Raw genomic sequence first — 19,556 nt, forward strand, 5'->3', positions numbered from 1 at the left:
TGCCTGCAGAAGGTGCCCGTGGTGAGACAGGGACCTGGAAGCCCCTGGGTGGGTCAGAGGAGCTCTCTTCTGTCCTGCTGGAGAAGAAGAGGCAGAGCAAGCAATACCTCGTAGAGGGAGTGTAGTTCACATTCTGCCTTCACCCCGTTGCAGTCCCGTCCCCATCCCACTGGGGGCCCTGGCAGCCCCCAGCTCTGTGGCTTTAGCTCCTGGGCAGTAAGGACAATGGGGACATGGGCCATCTCTGCTCTGTGGAGATGGAGGTGTCACCTCGCCGGGGAGCTGGCAGAAGGGCACAGAGCCTCACGCTGAGCCAGAGCGGGGCAAGGACACGTGATTCAGCCCTGGGGGTGTCCTGGGGAGCAGCTGGGCAGCAGAGGAAGACGGGATGCACCATGTGTAGCCTCCACGAGAAAGTTCAGGTCCCCTGCGACATCCAGGCTGGGAGCTGAAGGTGCCTCACACCTGCTCGAAGCGCAGTCCTGTTGAACGGTACCAGTAATTTATATTTATAAAAATGGAGTCTCAATTTATTAGATTTATCTCTCTTAATTGTCAAGGGTGAACTATTTCCCTGTGGATAAATAGCAGCAGAAACTCCCCACCAGCGTGTGTCAGATGTAGTAGAAATCAGGGATGGGAGAGCTCTGGTGCCGCATCCTCTCCAGCCGTGTGAGGGGCGTGCTGTGTGTGCCAGACCTCAGCCTGGGGCAGCTCCTGGCCGCTGCTGGTGGCCCTCTCTGGCCACTGCTGGCTGTTTGTCTCGCCGCACAGAGCCAGAGCCGCCCCAGCGAGCCAGTGTGACTGAGCGGGGCTGGAAAGGGACGGTTGGGTCAGGCTAGAGTGGGAGAAGGGCCAGCCAAGCCACAGGCAGCCCCGCTGCAGGAGGGTCCTGCCCTTTTTAGACACTGAGATTGCTTTCTTAATTTCAGGTGCCACCAAACGTGGAGATTGGAGGTTAGGACTTGGTGGGAGCCACTGGGTTGTTGCAGAGAGGAGCGTGAGGTGCCCGGGGAGACATGGGCTGGGAGCGGGGCGGCCGGATGTGCCGGAGGGTGGGTGGACACTGGCGAGGCAGGAGTGTCTTTCGGAGAGGGTTAACAGTGCAGAGAGGGCTCCTGCGCCTCGTTGCCTTCCCCGGAGTCTGCATTTTTATGCTGATTGGAAGCCTGCGCTGTGTGTGCTGCTGAAATTGAATGTCAGGCTTTTGATTTTGTTGCTGGTCTCTAATGAAATTTGACATTTAATGGTGAGTGCAGCGGCAGCGTGTGTGTGTGTGATCGGAGCTTGATTAGCGCGCTCTAATTGACAGTAATTAGGCAGCTCCCTGATTGTTTCTAATTCTGCTATTAATTGTAAGGAACAGTATGATTGAGGATAAATTTGGTGCGTTGCTGCTGGGGATGCAGCTTCTTCAGCTCCGTATCGGAAGCCTATTGAGACCATCATGCTCAGGTTCCTGAGTGTGGCAACCCCAGTCACCTCCTCTGGCAGAGCGGTGCCAGGGGGCACCGAGTCTTCTGCAGCGGCACCGCCGGTCCCGGGACCAGGATATGCACCGGGGGGCCCAGACCCCCTCCCGGGACTGTCCCTTCCCTGAATGTGTGCGTGGCCCCGTGAGGGTGCTAAGCAGAGCGGTACGCATGGGGACACCGCTGCGGGGGGTGGCCTGTAAGGCTGCCCCCAGTGACACCACGGTGCTTGTCCCAGCCACACAGATGCCAGTGCTGTTGGTGTGTGACCATCCCAAGTGAATCCCAGCATGTCCAGCCTGACCCTGCCAAAGGAGCCTGAGCTGGGGTGGGAGTTGCCCCGTGCAATGGGGCTGAGCCCGGGTACCATCCTGTGCCTTTGGGCACTGGGCTGTCTCCGTGTCTGAGAGTGCTTGGCTGTCTCTAGCAGGAGCAGACCGTCACTGTCTCGCTGTACATCACTTTCTTTATCTTTGTTCCCAGCTAACGGTACTGCCGACTCTCTCAGCTCCAGCCCGAACATTTCCAGTGCTGCCAGCCCCAAGCTGGAGCCGCCTCCGTCACCACACGCAAACAGGAAGAAGCATCGCAGGAAAAAGAGCACGGGGACGACACGGCCCGATGGCCCCAGCGCAGCAGCAGAAGGTAGGGAAAGTCTGCTGCCTGGGGCAGCTCCACCAGCTTGGAGCACCTGGCACCCGGGGGTCCTGCCAGGGCTCGTCAGGGACCTGGGGCTCAGGGCGTTCCTCCTCCAAGCCAGCTTGTGCTTGGGCAAAATGGAGCAATACGTCCCGCTCACTCTGCCCTTGATTCCTCACCTGCGGTGGAAGCAGGACCGCCATCGTGCCCCTGACTGCACATACTATTAGTAGTAATAATAATTACTAACAGTGTTAGCAGAGCTGAGGGCACACCGCGTGGTTAAGGAGTGCTTAACTACGTTTCAGGTGTGCAGACACTTCCTACCACAAGAAAGAACCTACTTCTATTTGCTTGTAGATTTGCCAAACTTTCATTATTTAAAAGACCTGTCCTGGCTATCTGCCCCAAGGTGAGGGGGTTTTGGAAAAATTTATCTCCTTCAGGAAACCAGTGGAAGATGAAGACACTGCTTTGCCTGAGCTAAAAGTACTGGTGGTTTTGCTGGTGAGAAACTATGGTGTTTGTGCGTTTCTGAAGAGGGACCCAAGGCCTGGCAGGGAGCCTGCGAGGCACAGGGAGAGGCATTTTGCTGTGAAAAGCCATCCAGGTTTGTCCAGGTAGAGATCAGCTTGGCAACCACTTTCCCCAAAGTTTGCATCTATGGTTGCCCTCAGTGGGAAAAATGATCCCCAGCCTTTAAGACTTGACTTTGTCCTGGGTCATCCTGTCCCACAGCACTCAGTAAGCTTTTGTAGTAAACGAAAATAAAGATGTAATTCAGATGGCTAAAGGCAGGGGGAGGGGGGTTGAGTACCAGTGTTTGAAACTCATGGCTACCGTAAAACAAACCAGAAGATTTTAGCCTGTACCTGACAAAGCACACTGCAGCTGTGCCAGTGCCTTGCTCCAAAACCCAGCTCAGCCCAGAATTCCCGTGGCAGAACAGCTCTTCTTCAGTTCTCTCTCTCACAAACGTGGTGGTGACAATCTGCACAGGAGCTGGGCACTTCTGTTGTTCCGTCTTCTCTGTTGTAGTTACCTTTACCTGGAAACCACTGAGTTCAGGAAAGACGTTCCCTTTGCGGTGGTTGATTCAGACATCTTGAGCATCCTTTGAGTCTGTAACACACACTGGGTGTCTCAGGGAAAGCAAGAAGTATTATCTGTATTTACATTTTGTTAGACGACTGACATGTTCTTAGCTCTGGGTGTACGCTGACCCTCCAGACACGTCACTGCCCATCCCCACATCAGCTCTGGGTTTGCAGTTCTCAGCCCGGTGCTTTGGCAAAAAGAGAGACGTATTCTCCATATGTCTGAAGAGTGGGGTACCCAAGAGTATAATGACTTTGCGCCTGCACCTGAAACTAAGAAAGCCTGTGCTAAAGTACTGTGTCCCATCCTGTAAATCACACTCCAGTAGAGCGTGGAAATGCTGGAGAGAGTTGTAAAGAAGGTCCCAAAACTGACTTGGGTCTGATGAACCTGTTTATGATGTGGACATTAAGGTTTTCAGCTTACTGGAATGAATGCGGAGAAGCAAAGGACTGATGTTTTCAGTACTTAGAGAGAAAGCAGTCTGGTCCTGGCTCTGCACAGCTGGCAGGTGCACAAGAAGGTGCAGAGGCTGGGATCTCAAGTTGCACAAAACTGAATACAGTTTCTCAGTGGAAAAGGTAATTAAGTGTGGGAACACTTTTATGAAGCAGTAGCATGGATTAACCACTGCTCAAAATCTTAACATTAAATAAGTTACTTTTCCACAAGGCGTGTGTGATCCATCCCTGGCAGAATTCCCTGCCCTCTGCATCCAGGTGGGCAGACCTGGTCATTGCCACCCTCCTCGGTGGGTGCCCAGTCCATGAATCTTTGAGCCAGCCCAGTTTTTGTCATTTCACAGGGAGTTTTTGTCAAACACGTGCTCACTCTTGCTGTCTTTCCCTGTTTGGCGGTATCCTTGGAAGGTGCAGTTACCGAGGCTGCACAAAGTGATGATGTGGTGCCTTCTGATGTGTACGAGGGCATCAGGATATTTCGTGATACTCCCTGCCCTGGTCCTTGACCGTGGGGGTGTGCTGGGCAGAGTCTTGTGCCATTTGCAGTGATACCCAGGCCCTGTCTTGGGCTGATACAGTTAATTTAGAGCCCTGTCAGGTGCTGGAGTAATGTAATTTTTTCCTGCAATGTGCATTACTTCGCATTTATCAACATGGAACTTCATTTGCTGGGGAAGTGTCAGTTACCAAACTTCATTTGTCACCTTGTGCACAGACCTTGCACGCGGCTGCTCCTCCTGCTGCCGGGAGCCTCTGGCACCAGAACCGGGAGCAGGAGAAATACCCGCTGCGCCCCACGGTCCTGGTGCTGCCGGCACACATGGCAGTGGTGCTTGGTGCTTCGGCGCGGCGGCGGGGAGTCACGCGCTGGGTCAAAACGTCTTCCCCATGAGGTACTGTATGGTGGGGTTTCTGGCTTTTTGGGTGGCTTTTCAAAAACTTACCTTGTATTTATTTTTTTATGTAATCTACTATATTAGAAAACTGATCTGGTGGCAAAGTTGGGCTTCCAAAGGCTGAGGGAGTTCTGCCATCCTCACACGTCACCCCTCTGAGAAGAGGGGGACATCTTTGGAGAGGGTCCTTGTACTTCCCTGTGCTCAGTACAGATTGTGGAGCTGAATCACACACTCCTTCTCGGGCAGACGATCGATCCCCGCCTGCTGTACATCTGGCTGGCACTGAGTCTCCCTGCCTGTGGTACCTGCTTTGAGCAATTAATTTTGTCCCTCTCTTGCCCACGGTGCGGGGACTGCTCCCCGGGGCCGATGGAATTACAGGTGCCGCGGTGGCTCGTCACCAGGACCAGGCAGCTCAGGGCAGATCAGAGGAGTGGCGCTGGGACTGATGCCGGGGTTGTCAGCTTCCGAGGTGCTCAGGCTGGAGTCTCACCCGGGTCACTGTCCTGCCTGGCAGCTGCCTTAGAGATGGAAACTGGCAGCAAGCAAATAAGAGATAATGAGCCTCCATGTGAGGTCCCTTCCCGATGTCTTAATGGTCAGCGATTGGTTCCAGCTGTGAAGCCGGGGCCAAGCATTGCCCCACGTCATGGGCACGACTGATGACTTATGCCATGGACTTATGTACATGGACTTATGTATGCCTGATTCTTCCCTGAATCTTTTTTAGCTGCTTTTGAACAGTTACCAGCAGTTTTTTTCACAGCAGGATAATCTGAGCTTTCTGCTTTCGCGTAGACAACACGGTGCAAGTGTAAAAATAGCTGGAGGGTGGAGCTGCCATCCCCAGTGGTGCTCGTCCCACCGTGAGGGCACGTTGTCCTGGGAGGAGTGTGGGGAACAGCTCACCTCTCTGTGAGCTCACGCCAGTGTGGCTGTGCCGGCATGGGGAGTACCACCACTGCCAGAACCCCCAAAGCCTCCTGCCAGGAGACCCCACATCGGGCTGGGCACGGTGTCTGGCTCCGCTCTCCGTCACGGCACCTCTCCCAGACAGGAGCAGCAGCCGGGGAGCGCAGAGGAGCCCGGCTTGGGCTGCGTTCAGGGCTGCCCTGGGAAGATCCCAGCCCGACGGCTGCATGTGCAGGGCACGAGCGTCTCAGGTTAGCATCCTGGGAAAGTTGGTGAGGTCTGGGGATAAATTGCCATCAGTTTATCTCATTTAGGAGGTAATCAGAGCCAGGGACGTGCGGAGCAATTGAATCTTAGTTGTTCTGAAGTATCATAAATCAAACGAGCTGTTGCTTTTTTACATGGTCGCATGTTAAAGAGAGCGCAGTGTCAGGTTGCTAGGGAGCATCAGCAAACTATGGCAAGCGTGGTATTGGGCTGCCGGGGATGTCACCAAACCAGAGTGCGGCTCAGGCTGTCAGGGAGCACCCGCAGGCTGGCAATCATGGTGTCAGGCTGTCAGGGGACGTCGCAGCCACCCCGGGAGGAGAGGAGCTCGTCACTGCAGTGGGGTTGCAGCCTCTGCTTGCAGGCACCACCGGGAAGGTCTGCTTGAGATCAAAGCCCAGCAAAGCGCTGTGGACAGGAGTGCCCTGTCCTGCCCCAGACCAGCCCAGAGCCCCACTGCAGCCGTGCCCCACCCCTGTGGCCGGGACCCCAGTTTGGGGCAGCCAGGAGGGCCCCGGGGAGCCATCGGGCATGTCTGAGGGAGGGAGCACCTTCGCGACGCTCCCTGCGCCAGCATCCCCATGGCTGCCAGAGCTCCAGGGATAATGAACTTCTCATGTGCTTAAAGAGTGATGCAGGGTGCATGGCGAGAAGCTGACAGCCCCTTAATGTGCTTCTCAGTGGCGGCCAAACGACATGGTTTTGTCTTTGTTTTTTAGTTTTAAAACCCACGGGAAATTGATGGCCAGTAAAGAGTTGTGTTGGGGCGATGTGCGTGATTAATACCAACTGTCAGGGGCTGTTGGAACCCAGTCTCGGTGAGCTGGGCATGTGGGGCTGAGCGGCGCTTACCAGATTGCTGGGGATTCCAGCTGCTGTTGCTCAGCTCCCGCCTGCCCCACGCAGCTCATGTCACCCGTGCGCTCCCTTCCACCAAGCCTCTTAATTCAGTGCTAACGAGTCACTTCTGCTCATTATGGACCCCACGAGCTCCGTCCTGGCTGGAGGAAAGCAGCCTGTGCCGGGCCATCGCCACACCACGGCCGATCCCCCATCCCCATCAGCCCCATACTCCCTCGTTCCGTGGTTCCCGGGGGGACCTCACACAGCTCTGTGTGTTGTACAGCTCCTCACACAGCCCTGTGTTGTACAGCTCCTTGTGCAGCTCTGTGTGTTGCACAGCCCCGTGTGTTGTACAGCCCCTCGCACCACTCCATGCTGCCCTCTGAGAGACCCCCGTGTGCACGCCCGTATCCCCGCTGCTGTGACTTGCACCAACCCTCCCCTCGCACCATGGAGCCTTCACTGTCCTTGTGCTCCCTCCTGTCCCCACAGTGGGACCCCCTGCCCCAGTGCCTGCCACCCTCGTGGCCCTTGGCTGCCTCCCAGCCCCACCGTGCCGTGAGCACACACACTACACCCCAAGCGGCATTAGCCCCCGTGCCGTATAGACAGAGATGACACTCCTGGTCCCTTCCATTGACCCCCCCTGCACATCACAGCATACCCTGCGGTGTCCCTGGGGGTTACCTTCCCTTCCTTCCTCCACTACCTTTGCTGTCCTTCCCCACACATGCACTCACACACTGGCTGCCCCCTGACATGCCCACTGTCGTGCAGCCGAGTGTGCCCGTCTCTGTGCAGAGCCCCCCCGGCGTGGGCAGAGCAGGCAGCACGGGGCAATGGGAGCGTCCCAGCACCCCAGGGAACTCAGAGGTGTGGGGGCACTGGGATGGACCCCACTGCGCTGTGGGGTCTCCATAGCAATGTTCTGGCTGCGGCTCTCCCGGCAGCTCGTTGCTGCGGAGGGGGCCTGTCCCCGATGCACTAATACAGGTTAGGAATATTGGGTTTAATGATCTGCAAAATGAGGAGGCAGCGAGCTGACATTTACGAATGGTGCTGCATCCTTCTCTTCCCCGACGCCTGCTAATTTGTTGATATCCCAAACACCTCATAATGATGTGGTACAGTGGCAGCTTGCAAACAAGCATCCCCAGGCTGGGGGGTCTGCCAGCCGCCCCGCTCCTGGACACTCGTCACAGACTTGGAAGCCAGAGAGCGGAGCTGTGGGACAGGGACTCCCCACACCAAAGGCAGGGCCAGCCCCTGGGTCCCTGCTGTGCGCCCCACACGCTGGAGGTGTCCCCCCGTCCCTCCCTGTGTGAGCACCCACTCGCCAGGGCATCCAGTGGCACCGCTGCCACCTCAGCCCCAGGTGGGATACGGGGTGGGAGCAGGAGAGGGCAGGGCGGAGGGAGAAGCTGGATGTGACGGGAGCCGGGGGAGAGGGGAGGCAAAAGAGGAGCTTCTGCTTCGAGAGCGGGGCATGGCTCAGCATGAGCTTTTGCTGAACTTGAGCGGGATCCTGCTTCTTCTTCCTCGACCTGCTAGGGTGCGGGGGAGGCGTCCCCCCCATCCTGCAAGCAGGGCAGGGGCTGTGTCCCATTTGCTCAGGGAAGAAGCTGGCTGGCAAGGAGGGGTCTCCATGCCTGAGGGGCTGCCATGGAAGTGCCCACCCATCCCTTGTGCTGAGCTCCCTCCTGTCCAGCCCCCCGGGGTGGAAAGTGCTGCCCCATGTCTTGTGGGCTGTTGTCGGGGAGCTCCATCCAGTGCCATGGGGGGAGAGAATTGCAGCCCTGGGTGCTGGGAGAAGCACGATCCTGCCACACTGGGTGAGGAGCATCGCACCACATCTCCCGCTGTGACAGGAGGGACATTGCCCCATCACCTGTGTCCTCCCACAATGCTGCTTCTTGTCCTGGAGCTGAGGGACAGGGGAGCAGCAGGGGCCGTGTTGTTACTTGTGCTCTGAGGGGGCTGCCCCAGACCTGTGTGGGGAAAAGCTGGGGTACGTATGAGGGATGTGGCCGACCTGTCCCACTGCGGCTCCCTGGGCTGGGACACTGGCCTGGATTTCATCCCACACCACTCCTGCTCAAAGCTGTGCTTCCTCCCATAGAGAGTGGAGAAGGGCCTTGGCACCCTCTGTAAGGGCAATGCTCCTGGGACACCACTGCTTCCCTTCCTCCCTGTGCTGCTTCTGCCCTCCAGCATCCTCCGCTGCTTGTGCAGGTGACAGTGACAGGTCCACTGCTCTGCTGGGCATCTCGGCTCCGGGCCACCTTTGGGCAGCAGAGCTCTGGCCCACCCTGGCTTCATGGTGGGGTCTTCCCATACCCTCTGTCTTTCACTTTGTGCTGGTTCCTGGCAGGGCAGCAAGGATGTCTTGTTTTCCCCATTTCTTCCCAGTCCTGTGGTGCTCACCTGCTGGCCCTGAGGAGGTGCTTCCTGCCAGGGCTGGCGTGTAGGTGGTGGGGGCTGCTGGCTTCCCCCCTCCCTAGCACAGCAGTCTGGTGCAGGGCAACTCCATGAGGGATGGTCACCTGCCTGCAGAAGTCCTCAAGCCCACTTGGTGACTCGGTGGCCAGTGGGTCTGAGCCGCGCAGCCCTGCCCTGTCCTGGCCGCTCCGCGGTGCCCTCGCTAATTTTGCTGTCATTTGGAGCACGCGTTGCTGGGCGGCGTTGGAGCTGGGTCAGGGGGTTAACGCCCATTAGCAGAGCCAGCTCGCACCGAACTCTGCTCAGCAACTCTTCACGGAGCTCAGTCTTTAAAACATCATCAAAAAATCATCAAGAGAGAGAGAGACAAGCACGTTCATTTCCACTGCCCACTAATTCTAATGGAGCTGGTGTAATGGACTCCCACCAGCGTGCCAGCAGGCAGCCACGGGGCTGGGGAGATGGGCTCTGCCTTCTGGCCCTGGGATAGCCCCTCTATCCCAAGGCAGCTGCAAAGGGCTCCCCACTCCTGCAGGAGTGGCTTCCATGGGGACCTTGGCCCTGTCGAGCCTTAGCTGGTGAGATCTGGGGCTCTTCTGGCCACCAGGAAGGAGCCTGTGCCCTGTGCATGGTGCAGGGAAGGGCGCTCTGCCACCTCTGCTTCAACAGAGTTAGTCCAGATCCTTCTGCCTGTGTCGTCTGCTTTGCGCTACCTGTTCATCTGGCCTGAAGCACCCATGCCACATCAGAAACCTGTGCCTCTCCCCAGAAAAATCTGTGAAAGCCCCATACTTTCCCTGAAGCCATGACTTGAGTCTGATTCGACTTGTGCGGGCCCCCCAGGGAGCTCAGGGGCTGGTCCCCAACCGCCTGGGACGCTGGGTCTGCACAGCGTTTAAAAGTGCTCCAAGTCCTCAGTTCCCTCCCCAGCCCTGCCGGACCTTCCCTGTGATGCCAAGGGTGTCATCCCACTCTCCCACCGTAGCCGAGCCTCCGAAGAGGGCTGGCTCTGCTGTGCCTTGCTGCAGGGAAACAGGGGCAGGGACTTGGCTTGCAAGAGAAGCCCTGGTGTGGAAGGAAAGCTGTCATCCTTTGTTAGCTCTTCCCGGGTTCTGCGGAGAGCAACAGGCCCTTTGTTCCCAGTAAAGCTGGAATCAGTGAGGCACAAAGGAGGGTGGGGAATGGGGGTCCTGGGGCTTTGGTCTGACTGGGACCACTGCTAGGGCTGGGACAGGGCAGCCCCAGGGCTCCAGGATGCCCCTGAGCTGTGGGAAAGTCTGTCCGTGTGGTTGTAGCCCCAGAAATCTCTCCGTTTGTCTGTGGTGGGGTGTGGGCAGCCCAGCAGGGACCCTGGCAGCCCGAGTGTCCCGAGCAGAGGGCTGGGACAGGGGCAGCACCTGAGCAGAGGAGCTGTGCCTCGGAGCAGCGTCAAGCACGGAGGGAGCCCAGGGCCGGCAGGCGCTGAGGGCAGGTGTTTGCTGCCATCTCTGCCGGGAATCATGCTGGGATCCCTGTCCTGGGGCCTGGGATTCCTGCCTGCGTGTTTTGGGGGGAGGTGCTGAGCAAGGGAGGGAAAGGAACAAGGATGATGGAGCCGTGTGAGCCTGTGGCAGGAATCCTGACCTTGTCCTGGGACTGTGCCGACTGGCTTGCTGCTGTTTTGGTGGCAGCCGGGAGCAGTTGAAGTGCATCCAGTACTTCCCAGGTCCAAGCGGCTGGTCCGGGCTCTGCAGCACACTGACAGCAGCCACAGTGTGAGGGTCTCTCCCATCAGACCAAGGATGGGAGAGATTTAGGGAGAACAGGGCCCATTCTGACAAATAAAGGTGCCTCACAGGTGGCTTTGTTGGTCGCTGCTCCAACAGCGTGGCCTGATCTGGGATCTGGGAACTGCAAACGCTCCCTTGGGCACTTGGGCAGAAATACCACTTTTTCCTTCCTGGCCATTAATGTCTCACCCTGGGCAGCAATGAGTCCTGCGGCTGCCTGGTCCTTGCTCCAGTGTAGCCTCCTGCAGAGGTGGAAGGAGCCATCTCTAAGAACAGTGGAGCACTCACATCCCTGGACTATGATCCCCATCACAGTTGGGGCAGTGGAAGAGGTGGGGGCATCTGCTGGCTCCTAAGTGGGCTGGAGCTGGGGGGGACATCCAGCCGTGGCAGCAGGCTCCTGTCTCACCTGGCTGTTGGGTGCCCCCTGCCCACGTCCAGGGTTCAGGGGTGCTCACAAAGAGCATGGTGCTAGCCAGGGAGGCAGTGGCTATTGGCCTGGCTGCTGTCTGGTTATTTCTTCTCCCAGTATTCAGAAGTTACCAGCTGTATGTTTTCATAGACTCTTGTTTTTGAGCTGGCATTTGGTGTCCTTGGAGCTTCCACAGCAAATGTCCTGAGCTCCCCAGCGCAGGGACTGTGGGGTCTCTTCTGTGGCTGAGCTGGAGGAAAGGGCAAGGTGCTGGGCAAGCTGGATGTCTCAGCCAGGCAAGTGCAGCACAGAGAGGGGAAGAGTCCAGCAGTGTAACTGACTGCCAGCACCCTGCAGTCTTCTCCTCCTCCTGATCCCCCAGAGTTTCTCATTCCCAGCAGGAGAAAGGCGACTGCAGACATCTTTCCCCAGAGGAAGAGTCCCAGGCTGATCCTGGGGTGAAATGAGTGAAACAGCCTCCCGTTCCGATCTGGGAAAGGCAGGCCAGTTGGCACTTCACCTGGGGAACCCTTTCTCCTGGAGTCATTCAGTCCTCTCGAGGGTCTGCTGGTGTGGAGACCAAGCGTTGCCTTCCTGCCCCAGGCCATTTCAGTGCTCTCAGCAATGGCAAAGGGCAGGAGGCATCTTCCCAACCAGGTGTCACTCACAGTTTGAACCCCCATGAAATGCAAGATCCTGCCATGAATGAGAATCATGACACGGTCCACCACGGCACGGCAGCAGGAGCAGCGTTTCACCCTCGGGTTGCTCTGGGGTGAGCAGCTCTGCGGGGTGGAAAGAGGGAGAGTTGGGTGCTGCGCCCGGTGCTTGTTAACGCAGGTGATGGTGACTCTGCGGCAAGCCGGAGCCCGGGAAGAGGGGAAGGGCTGTGCTCTCCCACCACCCCATCAGAGCTGTTTCCACAGAGACACCTCCCATGGCTGCACTCACTTTCTGAGAATGTTTGTGGACACAGCCTGGCTCAGGGGGTGCCAGGCTGCCCAGCAGTACCTGAGGCTGCTCCTGGTGGGACCCGGCTGGTGGTCTCTGCGCCCCTTCATTCCCTCTGCTGGGATTCCTCAGCCATTGCCCTCCTGTGGCTTCCCTCCGCAGTAAAGGACCCCTCTGGCCACAGCTTGTGGGGGCAGATGGTCCCCTGCAGACCCCCCCTGGGTCTCCTCCCCGTCCTCCCCAGCGGCACAGACCCTGCCAAGCCAGAGGCCAGCACACCATGGCCATGCTGCGGACCAGGCTGGGCCCCTCGGCCTCCGCGCTGTCTCTGGAGCTGTGCAGTTGACTCCCTGCTTTTAATAGAGAGCTGGGAAGGCACATTATGGAGATGAGGGTGTTATTTGCATAACGCTAATTAGGTAATTACAAATCATTTTGCTATGAGCTGAAGCGTGTGCTGTGACATAACGTTTATTAGTCATTCCATTCAGGCCCCGCTTAGTTAAGTCATTTACTGCACTAACTACTGAAGTTGGCAATAAAAGGTAAATGCTGGTGCTGGGGTACAGAGCTGAGACAGGGCACCCTGTGTAGACCCCAGGCCCATGGGCCCGCTCAGGGCAGCCCCTGGGCTGGGCGGACAGGGCAGACCCCAGCCCCACAGCCTGGTCAGAGCAGTAGCCAGAGAGAGACCACCTTGTCAGCCTTGCTTTTTCAGCAGTCTTGGTTGTTTTGGGGCCATTTTCTTAGGGCCAGAGGGCCTGAAGTGCTTTCTCACATTTTCACTGCCCCCCCATCTCTCTGCTGCTGTCTCTGCCTCCAGCGCGGAGGTGCCTGTGCCCTGACACCCCCCTGGGGCCCACCAGGCAACCTGCATCTGTAGGGATGCTATTGCCTCCATTTGTACCCAGCCTCTAAGGGCCTGCCGGTCCAAGCAACCCCCAGGGCTCACCAAAACCCTCTTCCCTGAAGATGGAAAGTCAGGAATTTGTCCTCGTGTGTTTGACAGACAGAGAAGTGCTTTAATGTTGAAGCTGTGTCTTCTGGGGTTGCTTGCGGGGCGCAGATGCTGGTGCTGTGCAGAGGAGCGGCTGAGGTGCCTGAGGAGCAGGTCGCCTGTCCCTGCTGCCATCCCTACTGCTGTCCCTGCTGCCATCCACGCACCTCATGGAAGCAGCTCCGTTTGCCCAGCTTCCAGGGACCCCCATGACCACCAGCTTCCCAGGTTTGGGAGCTGGAGGCCACCTGCCTGGAAGGGCACTGTGAGGTGCCAGAGCCAAGGATGGCATCACTCCTGCCTCTTCATAGCTACTGCCCCAGTCTCCCTGACTTAGTGCTTCTCTGTGGGGAAGCAGCAGCTGTGCCCCACGTGTGGGGCCATGGAGCACCCAGGCACTGAGGGCTTCCTGAGTGGGGTCCCCTCTCTGCTGGGCTCCTCAGCAGGTGATGATGCCCCTGCTCGATGCACAGGACTGTGAAGAGCTGCCTCTGAGCCCACTGAAAGGCTCCTTGCATCGCCTGATGTAGCGTGCGGGGTTCTGTCCTCTTAAGTCACTCATCGGCAGGCATTGAGTGCTCTGTGGTCCCTTGCGGGGGTGATGGGGCTGTTTGGGGGCTCCAGCTCTGCGGAGGAGCTGATCCCACTACTCAAGCTCACAGCTTTCTCCAAGGGTGGGATATGGCTCGAGCAGCTTCCAGAAGCCCAGTGCCGCAGCCTCTTGGGTTTCCCGTCCCGGGACAGTGCGGGCTTGAGGTTGCGGATCTTTGTGTGCGGAAGGAAGGGCGAGCCCACGCCAGTGGAGCGCGGGAGAGCGGGAGAGACAGGCTGGTGCAGAGCTCTGGTTCCTCCCTGCAGGCACCCAGTGCCTGCGCTTCCCTGTCCGTTCCCCATCCCTTCCCTGTCCCTGCCTCCTAGGGACCGATGCTGGGGATCCTGCCCGTGCTCACGCACCGCAGTGGCCACAGGGATCTCCCTGTGTGCTCGTGCCCCACGAGGCCAGCAAACTCCCTCCTTCCCTCACCCATATCATGGCACACCTTTCTTTTCCAGAACCAGATGAGCCATTTGAGTTCATTATCGTGTCCCTGACGGGCCAGACGTGGCTATTTGAGGCCTCAACATCAGAGGAGCGAGAGCTGTGGGTCCAGGCCATCGAGAGCCAGATCCTGGCCAGCCTGCAGGGCTGCGAGAGCAGCAAAAATAAGGTAAGAGGCCTGGGCTGAGTTCTGCTTTGTTCCTTCCTCTCCCACATCTGCTTTGCTGCATCTGTCCCTGTCCCAGGCTTCCCTCTGTCTAGGCTGGATCCCGTACTGATCCCTCTGCTCCCAGTCAGGGTTTAGTCCCATCCCTGGGACTGTGCTGCTCCCCACCAGGTTTTCTGTCACCTCTCTGAGCTCCCTGTCCTCTCCCCAGCCTCGCTCCGGCCCCACAGAGCTCTCTGCATCCCTCCAGGGCTGCATCCCGGTCTGTCCCCTCCGTCCTTGGACCCCTCTGCCTTTGTGCTCCCCTGGTGCACACCCATCTGTGTATCCATGTTCCCTCTGGACCCTGTTCTCAGCTCCCGCAGCATGTCCCTGCTGGAGCGAGGTGCTGGCGGGTCCCCAGGGGGCTCTTGGGGTGGCAGTGAGAGGACACGTGGGGGGCAGTTGGCCTGGAGTAAAGGGGATTCCCGTGCATTTCGTTCCAGGCGCGGCTGGGCAGCCAGAGCGATGCACAGGCCATGCAGGCCGTCCGCACCGCACGTGGGAACAGCTTCTGCGTGGACTGCGATGCACCAAGTAAGAACTGCTGCCCTGGAGGTGGGTCCCCTCAGCCGGGAGGGCAGGGGGACTCCACCCCAGCACCTCCCCTTGCCCAAAGGAACCTGCTCTGCGGGGCTGTCTCATCCTCTCCTGCAGTGGACCGGTTCTTCAGGGACAGGGGACTGGCCCATGTGCCACGCTGGTCCGTGACCCCTCATGCCCAGCCTGGGGTCCTTGCCTCTCTGTGCTGCGGGGACACTGGGCTTGGAATGGATCTGGTGGGCAGGTGTCTGCAGATATGGGTCTCCTGGATCAGAGGAGACAGGCTGGTGAGTCCATCCTGGTATTAACTGTGCCCCACTCATCTTGCTGCCCTCAGATCCGGACTGGGCGAGCCTGAACCTGGGCTCCCTCATGTGCATTGAGTGCTCCGGGATCCATCGCAACCTGGGCACCCACCTGTCCCGCGTGCGCTCCTTGGACCTGGACGACTGGCCTAGCGAGCTTCTCATGGTCATGACTGCCATCGGCAATGCCCTGGCCAACGCTGTGTGGGAAGGAGCCGTGGAAGGCTATCCCAAGCCCACCCCTGAGAGCAGTCGGTAAGAGAGGTGGGGGACTGCAGAGATACTGCTCAGTCAGCCGCACCAGGAGGCTTGAGGGCACCTCAGGAAGTTGGGAGCAGCCATCCAGTCAAACAGAGGTGGGCAGGAATCCTCGAGGTTCTCCAGTGACCAAGGTCCTGCCTGCTCTCTGGGCGCAGGAGGCCCTCTCCCACTGTCCCGGTGGGCCAGCAGGGCTTCATGGCCGGCCATGGCCATGTGGTGGCTGCTGGAGCCGTGGCTGGCTGCAAAGCAGAAGGGGTTAACAGAGATGGCTTGGCAGCGTTGTACGGGTCTCAGGGGTGCGTCCCTTTCAGGCCCTTGTCTGTCCCTATCGGAGCGACTCTCCTGTCACTCATCCCAACAAGAGCCCATTCTGTGGCTTATCAACGGATAAGAGCGGGTCAGGGGGCGGCGGGAGTGAGCATGCTCCACGCAGGGCATTGATGGCCGCCCGCCAGATGCAGATGGATAGAATGGCAGCAGATAGCGGCAGCACGGCACACATCGATCCGCCCGGCCCCGCAGCCCCAGGCGGGACGGACGCTGCCGCAGCCTTTGTTTGCACCAGGCGAGACGGCAGCAGCGATAACGTGCCTCCCGTGGCACTGGGCTGTCGTCTGCGGCTGCTAACCTTTTCTTGCTGCTGGCCTTGGCCCACGAACAAGCACGGGACAGAGACAGTCCCCACGCTGCCACATAACGGGCACGCAGGAGTGTGTACAGGGACACTGGCACAGAGGTGCAGGTGTCCCTTCGCAGGGTGACAGGTCTGGGCTCTGGTTGTGGGATGTAAGAGCACAGTGTAGGTAGGAGCTATAAAGAGGTGCAGAGACAGCTGTGTGTTGGCCATGTGTCCGGAGCAGGGTGACAGAGCCCCGCTGGCAACTGAGCGTGGGGGGGACAGCAGGGGAGGTGACCGCAGCAGGGGCTACGCAAGGGGTGCCTGTGCGTGACAAACCCACACTGCTGACAGGGCGCGTTCAGAGTGGAAGTGCTGGCACCATGTGCCTTTGCACGTGGGGCCCGGGCAGGTTGTCCCACCTGTGACAGTGACAGTGTCCCGCCTGGCAGGGAGGAGAAGGAGCGCTGGATCCGGGCCAAGTATGAGCAGAAGCTGTTCCTGGCTCCGCTGCCCCAGTCGGACATCCCGCTGGGCCAGCAGCTGCTGCGGGCGGTGGTGGAGGACGACCTGCGCCTGGTGGTGACGCTCCTGGCCCATGGCACCAAGGAGGAGGTCAACGAGACCTACGGGGACGGAGACGGGCGCACGGCGCTGCATCTCTCCTGCGCCATGGCCAATGTAGTCTTCACGCAGCTGCTCATCTGGGTAAGGCAGGACCCTGCAGCCGCCACCACGGCGCTTCTGACCCTGTCCCAGCGCTTCCCCCCTGCACCTCCACACTCCCGACACCCCTCATCCATCTCCCTCCTGGGGGGTTTCCCATGTGCTCACTGGTGCTGCTGTGACCACCCGCCTCTCTCCATCTCCCATCTCCATCTCCCCCCGTCCCTGCCTGCCCCAGCACCACAGTGCCCTGCCTCTGCGGCTACTCCAGCTGCCCCAGCCCCATGCCTATGGGCCCCATGGCGCCTGGGTGCCGCTGACCTGCTGCTTTCTCTCCTGCACAGTACGGAGTGGACGTGAAGAGCCGGGACGCTCGGGGCCTGACCCCGCTGGCCTACGCCCGGCGCGCTGGCAGCCAGGAGTGCATCGACATCCTGCTGCAGCACGGATGCCCCAGCGACGGTGCCGTCACCACGCTGACCCCCAGCCTGCCCCGCCGCAATGCCAACGCCAACAACAACGCCTGCACCGCGGTGCCAGCTGAGCTCGGCACCAGCCCCAGCGCCGTCTAGCTCCCCAAGGGCTCTCTGCTCACCGCACAGCCCCCTTCCAGCCCTGCCAGGGGAACGGGATGCAGGAGCGGGCCCCAGAGCAGCACAACCAGCCCACTTGCCGCGCTCGCCCCCCGCCGGGAACCCCGTTCTGGCTGGGAGGAGGCTGAGGAGCCTAGCAGCTCACTCGTCCATGCCCCTCTGGACTCCCCCCATGCAGCTGGGATGGATGGGGGCCATGCAGACCCAGTGCTGACAGCTTGTGGAAGGGCCCCCCATAGCCACCAGGATGGGGGGGGGGGTCTCTAGTACACTCTGTTCTCATGACCGGTACAGGGGGAGGCATTTCTCTGTGCCCCCCCACCACACACACATAGATAATAGAGAGGCTGGAGGCAGTTCAGATGTATGCCCCCACACACACAGCTGGTACTGGGGAGGGCAATGGCTGCCCCCGCTCTCTCAAACAGTCGGGCAGTCAGGGCGCTTCCCTCCTGCCCCACCTCCTGTCTCCACCTGGCTGTGCACCCCACTGCAGCGGGGAGGCGGTGGGCAGTGGGAGGTGCATGTTTCTCCACTGCACCCCTTCTGCTTCTGGCGGGTGCAGGGGGGGATCCCCTCGCTGGTACTGCTCCCCATGCACTGATGCAAAGGGAGCTTTTCCCCCGCAGCCCCTGGACAAAGTCCCCTCCAGCCTCTCTGGTGACCGAGAGGGGGACGAGGATGGTCACCCTGGGATCCCCAGCTGTGTTTGTCTGTCTGTAGAGTCACTGTCCTTCCAGGTTTGAGCCCCAAAGCCATACACAGTGTCTCCATCAGAGCATCCCCCCGGCTCCCGCTGCTGCCCAGGCGGGGCTGGTCTCCGGCTGAGCAAGAGAGAGGAGAGGAGCGTCTCCCCTTGGTTTTGGGCCAAGCCTGCAGCTGAGCGCTGGAACCCCAAGGCTTTGGACGCTACTGTGGAACGTCTCTGTCACTTGTGTATAAAATGTACATTGGAAATATTTATATGGACACTCTGTATATACTGTTTCTTTGCCATGAGTTGCCCTGTGTGTGTTACCTGCAGCCAAGGAGATAAAGGCCAATAAAGCAACCCACCTCCTGCCAGCCCAGCTTTTCCGTGTGCTGCCTTCTGGGCTTCCAGTGCAGCCTCCGCTCTGCTTCTTGCCCACACTGAGGGTCTGGTGGGCTTCCATCCCAGACTGAGACACACTCAGCCCTTTCTTCTCCAGCTCAGGAGTTCTGTGCAGAACTGGCCCCCTTGGTGGGCATGGCAGAGGGCTGGGCCAGGGAGGAGATACGTGTTGGCCCCAGGTGCTGTGGGACAAAGCAGGGACACGGCCCTAGAGGGATGCACGGCTCTGGTGGGATCAGAGATGGGCACAGAGAGGGGTGTGCTGGGCAGGTGACGTGCGGGTCAGAAGTACTGGGGGCACATGGTCCCTGTGCCCAATAGGGTGAGTCTGAAGCTGGGAGAAGGGGGGCAGAGATGGGCAGGAAATGGGGGGCTGTCCCAGCAAGCAAGGACCCTGATGGCTTGCTATGGCAAAAAGATGGCTGCATAGGACTGGGGGGCATCTAGTCCCAAGGCACAGGCAGTGAAGGAAGCTGTGGGGCTGTGCCATCCCAAAGCCTACAGGTTTCTCCAGCCTTTGGCAGAGCCGGGCCCCAGCTCTCCCAGTTCCCGGCTGGCTGCACCCAAGGCCGTGCCACAGGAGACACTTTGGGGCTCCAGCATCCCCTCGTGCTGTGCCTGGGCCCAGGCTCCGCGCTGGGGCTGGGCACTGCTCTGGGTCCCCAGGCCTGGGGAAAGGACGGGACTTGCCAAGACACCCTTCTGTCCCCCTGGCACCAAAACAGCCCTCTGTCCTCAGCAGCCCCCCCGTGCCCCTCCCATGGCAGAGGGCTGGGGCCACAAGGTGGCTGCAGATGGTGGCCCCAGCCCCTCGTTAATGCCTCTCTGTGTGTCAGAGCCGTGGTCCTGATCCTGGCCCCTGCCCTCCTACCATGTCCCCCCTCGTTCCTCGTCCCCCCTCTCCCTCGCCGTGCCCATCGATGCCCCCGCACCAGCCCCGGCCCCGGCCCCAGCCCCAGCCCGGTGCTGGGTTTGGTTAATTTCCTGGCGACTGCATTAGCGGGAATGGAAGCCGAGGGACGGCAGCTCCTCTGGGGCCCATTAATCATCCCCCTCAGACAAGCTGCCTTGATTAC

The 19,556-nt window shown here is 59.4% G+C and overlaps 1 protein-coding gene across 5 annotated transcripts in view; it reads left to right on the top strand.

Annotated features, from left to right (window-relative positions):
- Positions 1-18,450, top strand: part of AGAP3 (ArfGAP with GTPase domain, ankyrin repeat and PH domain 3) — a 109,123-nt gene extending 90,673 nt beyond the window's left edge. For 4 of the 5 annotated variants that reach the window (XM_074157785.1, XM_074157786.1, XM_074157789.1 and 1 more), the window contains 6 exons: positions 1,956-2,117; positions 14,213-14,367; positions 14,850-14,940; positions 15,284-15,506; positions 16,581-16,836; positions 17,139-18,450. In XM_074157785.1, the coding sequence (XP_074013886.1) occupies positions 1,956-2,117; positions 14,213-14,367; positions 14,850-14,940; positions 15,284-15,506; positions 16,581-16,836; positions 17,139-17,366 (1,115 nt within the window). In that variant the 3' untranslated portion in view covers positions 17,367-18,450. The remainder of the gene's footprint in view (positions 1-1,955; positions 2,118-14,212; positions 14,368-14,849; positions 14,941-15,283; positions 15,507-16,580; positions 16,837-17,138) is intronic. The other variant, XM_074157787.1, reaches the window with a different exon arrangement.
- The last annotated feature ends 1,106 nt before the right edge of the window (positions 18,451-19,556 follow it).

This window comes from Numenius arquata, chromosome 12, assembly GCF_964106895.1.
Source record: "Numenius arquata chromosome 12, bNumArq3.hap1.1, whole genome shotgun sequence".
Classification (NCBI taxonomy): Eukaryota; Metazoa; Chordata; class Aves; order Charadriiformes; family Scolopacidae; genus Numenius; species Numenius arquata.